Source organism: Mastomys coucha, unplaced genomic scaffold, assembly GCF_008632895.1.
Source record: "Mastomys coucha isolate ucsf_1 unplaced genomic scaffold, UCSF_Mcou_1 pScaffold16, whole genome shotgun sequence".
Taxonomy (NCBI): Eukaryota; Metazoa; Chordata; class Mammalia; order Rodentia; family Muridae; genus Mastomys; species Mastomys coucha.
Genome location: NW_022196898.1, coordinates 80,119,861 through 80,131,372, shown reverse-complemented (window position 1 = coordinate 80,131,372; position 11,512 = coordinate 80,119,861). Strand labels below are relative to the sequence as shown.

The 11,512-nt window shown below is 37.9% G+C and overlaps 1 protein-coding gene across 2 annotated transcripts in view; it reads right to left on the bottom strand.

Moving 5' to 3' along the window:
* The window catches only part of Tbck (TBC1 domain containing kinase), a 153,758-nt gene that overhangs the window by 122,350 nt on the left and 19,896 nt on the right, over positions 1 to 11,512 (bottom strand). For both annotated transcript variants that reach the window (XM_031375551.1, XM_031375552.1), the window contains exons 4-5: positions 4,144 to 4,258; positions 1,963 to 2,036 (exon numbers count right to left, since the gene is read on the bottom strand). In XM_031375551.1, coding sequence (XP_031231411.1) covers positions 1,963 to 2,036; positions 4,144 to 4,258 — 189 coding nt within the window. The remainder of the gene's footprint in view (positions 1 to 1,962; positions 2,037 to 4,143; positions 4,259 to 11,512) is intronic.

Sequence of the window (11,512 nt, the reverse complement as noted above, 5' to 3'; positions counted from 1 at the left end):
AAAAAAAAAAAAAAGATAATACTAATAATACTAATACATAAAGATTGACTTCCAATACATTAATTCAAAACCATAGTACACTTAATGAAAAGCTAAGCAAAACTACAATTAAATTGGTAAGTCAAAAAATTTTGGACAAAAGCAAAGAACTAACCTTTGCTCTCAATATTTGGGTCTCTTCTAACCAGACAGAAATTCATAAAGAGACTTAAACAGGCTCTTTAATGGAGAGCATCATCTTTCAGGTACTTTCTCTTAAGTGTCTCATTTTAACACTCCACAGAAATGACTAGAAGTTCCCTTTGAATGTGGCTGGCCAGGTATCGCAAGTGGCTTTCATCATCTGAGTTTTAACAGGGCATTAAGCTACTGTCCAATCCCAGCAAATGCCCACTCCTAATTCTTTCCGATATTTTGAAGCAGATGGTAACACTTATGTGCCTTAGTGTCTGTCACTGGGATCAGCTGGGCACCTCCTCTGATGGCAAGGCTCTTCCTGGCCTGGCTGTTTGATCACTCATTTTATTTTTCCTGGCTAATGTTTCACACTTTGCTCTTTATACTTTCCAGTAAGATTCTTTGAAACTCAGACTTCAAAGCAAGCTGCACCAAATGCTAAAATAAGACATCTACCAAAGTGTTTTAAATTCAAAATAATTGATACGCTTTAAGAAAACTCACTTCTATTTCACCAGAAACTAATGTAATCCTAAATGTAAGTAAAAAACTTAAAGTAACTTTTATGTTATGTTTTTAGTTTTCTTTCATAGAAATTGATTTAGACAAAACACAGAAATAGTAGTCACATCTACCACCGCTTTATGGCAAAAGGTAAGGGTTATTCAAGGAAGAAGTTGAGCTTAACTAAGAATCTTAATAAAAATAAAAAAAAAGCATGTTAACTATTAGTAAAACATTTTTAAGTTTATGAATACAACTGAATTCTCCCATTGAACTTACGTGAAATGTTAAGATTATGAGTTTGCATAACTTAATAAATAAGCCACTGGTACAGAAAAGTCACCCATTTAAGAATGAGACAATAACTAATAATAGGCAGAGCATATGCATAAAATAGGCAGAGCAGAATTTGCTCGATAAGGTTCCCTTACTGACTAAAGTCTCAACAACCTGGACTACACAGTGAGTTCAACGCCACCCTGAACTCACTGTGAATGGTACTAAGGAACAAACAAAACAAAACAAAGAAGAAAGCTAGAGGCCAGGCATGATGGGGCATGCCTTTAACCCCAGCAGTCTGGAAGCAGGACATTCAGAAATTCCTTAGTTTTGTTGAAAATAATATAAACTGAAGGAAAAGAGTTACACTATAGAAATGTTTCAGAGGAAGGACCCATATAATAACACAACAGTCTCTATCAGAAACATATATCTAAATATAGCATGAAATAAAGTTCCATTCAGTTCATGGAGGGCAATGTAGATCTGATATTTCACATTAGAAGCAATTAGTAAATAGACCTCTTTCAACATACACTTCTCTATAGAGAATTTATCCCATTACCTCCAATATCCATAATGAAGTAACTTGAATTAAAAATTAAATTTAATGTTAGAGAACAAGGAATTAAATAAACATAAACTTGAAAGTAAGACAATGTTTTTCAGTCTATAGATGAACACATGGCATCATTAAGAATCTGGCCAGCTTTCTTACCATAAACCACTTAATTCTAAATAAAATGCAATTAATTAAGGAAATATCATAAGGTAAACGTGGCCACTGACTTATGACCCTTTGTACCTGTTATATTAAAGATCAATTCAGTAATCTCTGGGACATTGGAAAAATACTCATTGCCTACTTGTCAACAAAGTATATAAAAATTAAGATGTAGTAAAGAAAATCTGTTTTCATGTCAAAAATAACAAACCAGATACACATTATCAAAGTTCATCAAAATTAAAATAGAATTGAAAATAGAGATAAACAACTCTTACCCTATAGGGAAATCAACATCATCACCATGGGCTGTCATGTGATAAAGTCCAAATTTAGCCAGTTTAATATGGCCCTACAATGAAAAAAGAAAGTCAGTATGAAATATCATAATACAATTGCCAAAGAAAATTGTCATTATGTTTTATAAATAAGATAAATATTATGCAATCCAATATAATGTTTTTTAAAGAATTACTTTATGTGTATATATGCATGTCTGAGTGTATGCCACAGGTACCCAAACATACTAGAAGAGGGCATCAGGTTCCCTGGCACTGCTGTTGGCTAGAGTCATATGAGCTGCCTGATGTGGATGCGGAAGCTGGACTCAGGTCCTGTGGACAAGTGGCAAGTGCCCTTAAGCATGAAGTGATCTCTACAGGCACATACATATAATATCTTATCAAAATACTACTATTTAAGAATTTACAAACCACTGTGATTATACATAGAATCATCTGGCAGTGTTTAGTATGCCTTATATAAATTACATGTGTATAAATACTTGTGGGTACATGCATACATATATAGCAATATATACTAAAATGTCTAGTCAGGGGTTGGAGATGACCAGGGTTGAAGAGCACTTGTTGCTCTTGCAGAGGACCCAGGTCCAGTTACCAGCATTCTTGTGTCTGCACACAACTCTCTGTAGCTCAGTTCCACAATACCTGATGGCCTCTTTGGTCTCTGTGGGCATCAGGCTTGAGTACTACGCACAAAGAAATCTACAGGCAAAAACACCCATAAAGTTTTACATAAAGTAAAAATAGTTTTTTTTTAAAAAGGGTCAAACCAAAATTTCCTTGGAAACCTTTGTCACTCACATTACCAAAGCATCAAGACTTTTTCCTAACAAAGAAAAAAAGCTGTCATTTTATTGAATCTTTGATTATAATATTTAATAGAAATTTTGCAAAGGATTTTTCCCCCAGGGGCTTGAAAAGATCATTAGCTGTGAAACAGTAATTCTCTTGTATTTATGGTTGTGAGCCCAGCCTTTAATAGTTGAGCCATCTCTGCAGCCTGTGAAATAGTAATTCTTAGTGTGAAAAATTGACAGTTATCTTTTTATGTCTCCTAAAGTGTTCCTTTTCAGACGTAGGTTTTCTTTCTGTAAAGCTGATCTGAAACGTGGTTTGTCTTCTCAGGAATTGCTCAGCACTACAAACTAGAACATCCCTGCTGGCTCAGCAATGATGCTTCACTGCTACGAATCAGACATTAATGAGTGTTGCTTTCTCCTTCCTGGTTTTTAATCCCATAGAGTAGCCACATTAAAATTGAGATTCAGAAAGTAATTATATAGAAATAATTGCCTCCAAGTTACCCAGAAGCTATTTCTATATTTATGGGAAATTAAATTATGATTATTCATCAAAATATGCCACTTTGCTATCCATTAGTACAGGGGGCTACTACATTATTAATCTCTGTAAGATTTCTAGTAGAAAAGAGGTAATCCCACGGAAAGGGGCTAGGTGTGAGCAGAGGGCAAACCAGGTCTGTGAAACGGGAGAGAAGGAAGAGTGAGGATATAAAACAACCTGGCTGTGCTTATAATAAAGGCATTCCACATGAATGGCTGACACATTAATGTCTTAAGTTGTAAGAACTGACAAGCAGAGCCAGGCAGTGGTGGTGCATACCTTTAATCCCAGCACTTGGGATGCAGAGGCAGGCAGATTTCTGAGTTTGAGGCCAGCCTGGTCTACAGAGTGAGTTCCAGGACAGCCATGGCTATTCAGAGAAACCCTGTCTCAAAAAACCAACCAAACAAACAAACAAACAAACAAAACAAAACAAACAAACAAACAAAACAAACAAAACCCACAGAACTGAAGAGCAGGAACAAGTGGGGAGTCTCTCTTTACATCCTTACTGGTATCTGTCATGTATTGGGAATCAAGCTCAGTTCACATAAGACACAACACTTTGAAAGAAAAATGAGTGGAGAAACTAAAGCACAAAGCTAGAAACTAAGCCATGGTGTAATCGAGAATAATCTATTGATATAATTTAAAAATAGTTCTTTCCATCTGCTACAAATCTATCACTTTCATAGTCCTTACAGATATTCTGAAAGCACAGTCACTGTTCTTCTACTCTGATTAATGAAGGATTTTAGTAGTTTTCATTTTCAAGCAATATAAAAGTATCTATCATGAACTGAGAATTACCTTCCGATCCAACAGGATATTATGAGGAGACAAGGCCCGGTGTACTATGCCATGCTTGTTCAAGTACTGCAAGCCCTCAAGTACCTCATATGCTATGCACAAAACTGTTGAATAACTAAAAAGAAAGCAAACATCAAAGATCAGTTACCAAGAAAATCCAGAGCTTTAAGGACTAAAATGAGACATAAGAAAAGAATTCAGACAGTAAGGTTTTACTGTACCTCCTCCATTTGAAGAAAGGGAATAGGCACATATCAAAAAGAATACACTTGTACATATTTTGGGTTTCCAGATTATAACAAAACAGATGTGATATAGAATCTTATAGTTTAGGCTACAATAAAAACCTTCTTTGTTTTCCTGGGGAAAGCCTTGAATCTGGGTGGTTTACAGCAAAATGAGATGCATTTGCTACTGGCAGGTTGGTGTTTTAACAAATTACCAGTTATATTTTTAAACCTTTGGGACAAATCAATAAAAGCCATGTATTCTGTACAAAGAAAAACAAAACAACTAAGTCCATGAAAATAAGATGTATTTTATATTATATAAACATTACATATTTCCTTATCACCTTGTAAATCATTCCAGTAATTCATGACTTATCAAACACAAGTATTAAATCTTGCTCTATCCTCTCTACATTAAATCTCACAGAGATGCCCATTTTCCTCATCATTTTTCCTATCTCTCTTCCACTGTTTGTCCCTGAGTTTCTTTAATATATAAAGAAAAGCAAAAGCTGGGCAGTGGTGGCGCACACCTTTAATCCCAGCACTTGAGAGGCAGAGACAGGTGGATTTCTGAGTTTGAGGCTAGCCTGGTGAGTTCCAGGACAGCCAGGGCTACTCAGAGAAACCCTGTCTCGAAAAACCAAAAAAAAAAAAAAAAAAAAAAAAAAAAAAAAAAAAGAATTGTAAATATTGAGGCAGTAATAAAGATTAGATGGAATCACTGTTTTTTATTTTTTTGTTTTTATTTTTGTTTGTTTGCTTGTTTTTTTGTTGTTTTGTTTTGTTTTATTTTTAAGACAGGGTTTCTCTGTGTAACAAATGGCCCTGACTGTCCTGGAATTCACTTTGTAAACCAGGCTGGCTTTGAACTCAACGAGATCTGCCTGCCTCTGTCTTCTGGGTGCTGGAATTAAAGACCTTTGAAATCATTAAGAAGTTATAGACAGGACAAAAAGGAATTAAAAGGGGGAAACAGTAAGTAAGTGATGATGATGACTACACAGCGCCAGTCTTGGCTTGGCGAGGGTTCTGAGAGAGCCGTGAAACAGAGCACTCCGAGTCAAATCCTAGCTTCAAGCTCAAGATAGCTTTCCAGACTGCTATTTCTTTGTTCTGCTTGAGACAGTTCTCCAAGCAGTTTTCTCTTGCTGTTCTAAAAAAATTCTCGGAATAGCTCATCTCTTGCAGATCATAAGCCCAGCACTGCCTTTTTAAGTAAAGAATTCAGAGATCTGCCTGTCTCTGCTAAACACAGATGATAACTGGCTGAGACCCCACCCTGAAATTATCATTTCTACCACACCTGGGCCTAAGTTTGCTCTGGAGCAGGATGACCCTGAATTTAGGAATCTGCTGCCCTGGTACGTTTAAACAAAAATCTCAGCTGGTTGGGATCTCCTGTTTCTATCTCGTCCTTAGTATCATTCTGACAAGGTGGCTCAGCCAACAGCTGCTTTTATTCTTTAGATTTGTGAAGCCCATCATACAATTCATATTTCATCCTTATATTTTGTACAATTGATAAATTATGTATATATCCATGTGTATACATATATATATACTAAGATTTATTTATTTACTTTATGTATTTGAGTATGTTATCTTCAAATACACAAGAAAAGGGCATCGGGTCCCATTAGAGATAGCTGTGAGCCTCTATATATGGTTGCTGGGTATTGAACTCAGGTCTGCTGGAAAAGCAGTCAGTACTCTTAACCTGCGAGCCATCTCTCCAGCCCCCCAAATTATATATTTTTGGACTCCTGTTTTTTGAGTTCTTTTCCACAGTCGTAGGGGCTGCCCCAAGGTCCCAGCACTTACCACTGTGCTGAGACATTAGCCACATCTTTGCCTCCCAGACTTGTGCTGTCTCTATTATAGAGTCATTAACATTAACAGGGAGGGTCTTCCATGAAGGAGGAATGTAAAATATGTACATTATTATACAAACAAGCCTTACGCCGGCAACCCTCAAGGTGGCTCATGCCCTACTGGCCCTATCTTAGGGGCAGGAGCCATTTCATTCCACCCCCACAAAGGCTAAGAAAGATACTGAAGTCAAATGTTAATGGTGCTGCTTAACCATTAAAAGATAACACTTGTCAGATCTGATAAGAATTAAGATTCAAGTATACTTGGCTTGGAAAAACACTAAAAGAGATATAGGTTATAGGAAAAAGACTGATTAACAAATCAGTGCTTACCATAGGTTTTGGGGACTATAAAGGAATGTAAGGAGAGCTTGAGGCTATTGGAATTGTTCTATATCTTAGTTTTGATGAGATATTGCTTATCACACTAATTCAACTATATACATTTACATGGTAAATGGTAAGCTATTAAAATTAGACCTCAGTAAAACTTACTTTAAAATAGTAAGTGAAATACATTTTCTTTAAAAAAGTATTACTAAAACTTGACCCTCTTTCCTAAATTCAAAGTACAAGAAAGAGCAAAAGATTAGAAAGTTTTAGTACTCTCTTCTCTTGTCACTGGGTTGACAACGCTCCACACAAAGCCCATGGACTAACAGACCCTCATGCCAGGCATGAGAACCCTTCCGTGTTAGTGGTGCCGGTAGTCCATGTGACCCCCAAACAACACAGGCTTCGTTGTTTCCCTTGATTACTTCTCAGCAGTTGACGGGAAGCCCTAGTGCTGAAGACATAGCACGCTTGGATCACAGGACTTGGATGATTAGAACTGATCTAACATGAATGTCTCCTTCCTGGGATCTAGCTTTCGCACTACCAGAAAGGACTATGTCAAGTGCCAAAGGAGAACCACAATTAACAGTCCTGCCCAGCTGGGATACCCCCATGAACCATACCAACCTGCACTGCAAGATCTATGTAAAGTTGCAACTCCGGATGGCAGTCAACACCTGTCTAAGTGGACGTAAGGATCACGCCATGGGAGTGTCTAGTGCTGAAAACAGAGCACCGAGTCTCTAGGACTAGTGAGGATCTTAGAAGAGAGTCTACTACCTCCTCCTTGCTAGATAGCATAATTCCTCAACTGTATTCTAAAAGTTATCTTTGCACCAAGAGATGAGTGTGGCTCTCACTCCACATAAAAAAAATTCTTCTCTCTATAGCAAATGGGGACCATTACAGAAACTGGATAAAATACAGAGATGGACAGATTGTGGGAAACTTTTGCCCAATGAATATTTGTACAGCATAGCTCCTGCATCTAGGGCTCAGGGAAGATTACTAAGGAGGGAGATGAAAAGATTCAGAATACCAGGAAGACTTCGGTAAAGACTGACTTAGAAAGGGCTGCATGAATAAGACCTGAACAAGGACAGTATCAATAGACATGCTAACAAGGAAGGAGGAAATCTCACAGGGCCCCACCCCTAGACAAAAAACTACAGGCTGAGAGAGGGAGGTTTAGCCTCTTTCAGAGATGAGTGCGTTTATTAGTTATCTAATCTAACACAGCTAGCCCTGAAATCATATACACACACCTCAACAGGCTGGATTTACATACCGTGCATACATTTATATGTAACAATAATATTTTTTTTAAAAAGAGGCTATCAGTTTTATAGTTGGGGGTATGAAAGGGGCTGAAGGGAAGGAAAGGTAGGAAGTGATATAAATAAATTTTAAATAAAATGCTCAAAAAATTCTAAGTGAAAAAACTTAAATATCTCATTTGGTTCTATAAGTTAACTTTAGCTCCTCTTTTTATTCTTGGTCTCTCTCTCTCTCTCCTCCCACATTTTCACTTCTTTCTGCCACACAATACACACACACACACACACACACACACACACACACACACACACACAGACCCCGACCCCTTTATCTTTCAAAACTAATGCCATATCCAGCAGGGACACTAGAGGCCCTCAGCTGCATAGCATTTCAACACAGACCTCTCCCTCATGGAACTGGAGTCAGATGTTTACAGGGACTGTTTTCATTAAACCAATTGTGAAAGACCTGAGCACAGAAGTCTTGTTCTACTTCTCATAGTGTGCTTTTATAAACTGATCTTAGATTTGTATGTCAAAGATGCATTCATGTTGAAATGAAGGGCGTATATATTAAGACAAAATTTCTTAATATAGTCAATGATTTGATGATGAAATCTTTTTAAGTAAAGTAATTATAATGGATAAAAAATCTAATAGTTAACATATTACAGTTCACTTGACCATGTGCAGTAAAAAGCAGGAGATGGCTCAGCAAGTAAAACCACTTGCTGCGAAGCCTGGCGGCCTGAGTTTGATCTCTAGAACTCACAGAGTTGAAGGAGCAAACCAACTCCAGCAAGTATTTGCTGACCTCTCCAGCTGTGTGCTATAAAACAAGCAGCCCCTCCCCCCATAAACACACAGGGTAAGGCTTTGTCTAAACCACACAACTCCGAAGTCAGAATCTTGTAAATAGCTAACATTAATGAGATACTTAAGTATCTCAGTTTGAGTCAGTAGATTTTAGTTTCTATGCTTTGGTTTGAAGAGCTATGCTGCACATAGGCTCATGCACTCGAATCATTGGTTCCCACAGACAGTACTGCTGCCTTGGAAGTACAAGGACTTTTAGGATATCATGTCTAGGTGGGACACACAGGAACCTGGAGCACAGACTGAGATTTATAGGTTGACCTCATGACTTCCCAATTTGCCAAGACGTAGGCAAGCACCCCCAAGCTCCCAATACCAAACCTTTCCCATAATGATGGACAATGTCTTCTGGTCCACCAGGCAGGACAAATCCTTTCTCCCCTGAGTCACTTGTGCCAGACAGTCTGTTAAAGCAAAGGTCAGAAACTAATACAGAACATAGTAACAAGAACCTGAGTCTTTCTAGTAAGTCTCACCACATGTTTCTAAGCCTTTGTTTGTAGGAGGAATTTGTACATTTGGAGTTACAGGCTAGAGAAGTCTGAGAATGCTATTTGGAAAATTTAACAGATGATTCTGATGGGACTGTGAAAGACCAGAATGCTGATAGAGATGTGACCATAAATGTTCTGTTAATCAAGTTTCAGAGGGAGCAAGCATTTTATTAGGAATTAGTCTAGAGCAGTGGTTTTCAACCTGTGGGTCATGACTCCTTTTGGGGGTCAATCAACCCTTTCACAGGGATTACCTAAGGCAGTCAGAAAACACAGAGATTTACATTTTAATGTGTAACAGTAGCACACTTATAGGTATAAAGTAGCAATGAAAATAATGTTATGGTTGGGGTTGCCAAACCATGAGGAACTGTGTTAAAGGATCCCACCACTGGGATGGTTGAGGACCACTGCTCTAGAGGCCACTCATCTCTGGCAAATCATCTGGAGGCATTCTTGCTTGTGCTGAGGACCTGGGTGAGGCAGGATTTTGAGAAGTGGACTCCATGTGTGCAGACTAGAGAGCATTCAGCCTGTGGTTATACACACTGCCATTTAGTCAGATTTACTTACAGACACGGCAAGTTTGGAAAGTAGAGCTGAAAGAGGAGCCCAAAGATGCCAAACATGTGCAGTCTGGTGAAGACAGGAACAGGAACTAAGTTAAAGCCACAGACAAAGTGAGTATGGACAGAGCAGCTGTAATTATTAAAGTCCCGTTACAGGGAAGAGATTCTTAGTTTCATTTCCTGATACAGTGATAAAATACTCTGACAAAAGCAAAGGCGGAGTTTTTCTGACACCCAGTTTTAGATTTTAGTCCATCATGGCAGGAAGTCACGGTGACAGTCACAGTAACAAAGACTGAGAGCTGGCCATGCTACAACCACAACCAAAGGCAGAGAGCAGTCAATTAGTGCATGTGTGCTAGAACTCTACAGTCCCGGTCCCCACACCCAGGGAACAGTGTCACTCACAGGAAGTGTGTTCTCCAGCATCCATTATCAGAATTAAGATAAACATGCACAGACACTCTCAGAGGCCCTTGTCCCAGGTGATTTTAAATTCTGTTAACTTGACAAATAAAACGCCAATTCCCTTAGCTAACTGCAATGTTTCCGAGAAGAGACTCTATCAGATTGCAAGAAATAGAGGCCAGGCAAGAGAACCAGAGGTCAGGGCTGCTGAGATAGACTTGGGAATCATTCATATAGAAGTGTTAACTAAAACCACACATGCTATTTCCTCAAATCAATGGTCCGTGATATTTCTAAAGGTCACTGAATAAGCCAAGACACACATACTGTCAGCAAACCAAGGAGGAAACAACTCTAGACTGTATAAATTCAACATGCTTTTTCACCTTATAAAAATCCTAATCCTTTCCATATACATTTTCCTTTGGTTAAATTTTCTTGGTATCAGCCTGAGATAAAAAGTTAATGTAGAGGAAACAGATGAATTATAGTTAGCTACTGTATGATGTATTAAAAAAAAGAGAGAAAAAAACATTGGAGATTAATGCTTAAATAATATTGCAAAAATAGAGTATGTTTGTGTGTAAAGAATCTCTCTTATATGTTCAAGATAAAAAGGTCTTTCAATATACAACTTTTCAATATTAGTGTTTGTTTGTTTGTTTATTTTTCGAGACAGGGTTTCTCTGTGTAGCCCTGGCTGTCCTGGAACTCACTCTGTAGACCAGGCTGGCCTCGAACTCAGAAATCCACCTGCCTCTGCCTCCCAAGTGCTGGGATTAAAGGTGTGCGCCACCACTGCCCAGCCTCAATATTAGTTTTTTAAATTCAGAATAAGAGGACATGATGTTTTTAATGATATGCTAATACATTTAGAAGTTAAGATTTAATTCTTAAAGATTATGCGATATTGTATATACCTATATGTCAGTATGTTTACATGTGAACACAGGTGCCCAGGGTGTCCAAAGAAGGGTGGCCCTGGAGTGAGAGTTACAGGTAGTTATGAGTCACCCAACATGACTACTAGAAACTGATCTTGTATCCTTGCAAAGACAGTACTGTTTTTAACCAGTGAGTCACCTGTAAATCCCAGAGAAAACAGCTTTTAACACTGAAAGAGAAAACTTCTTTGACTACTTTGGGTATTTATGCTAAATTAAGCTACTCCTTTTTTCCTCAGATTCACGTTTTGAAATGAAATTTTGACAAATTAAGTATCAAAGAATATTTGTAGAAAGTATAAAAATACATCCTCTGTGTCTAAGTTGTTAGGTTGGACATATTTTACAAATCAGCTTTTAT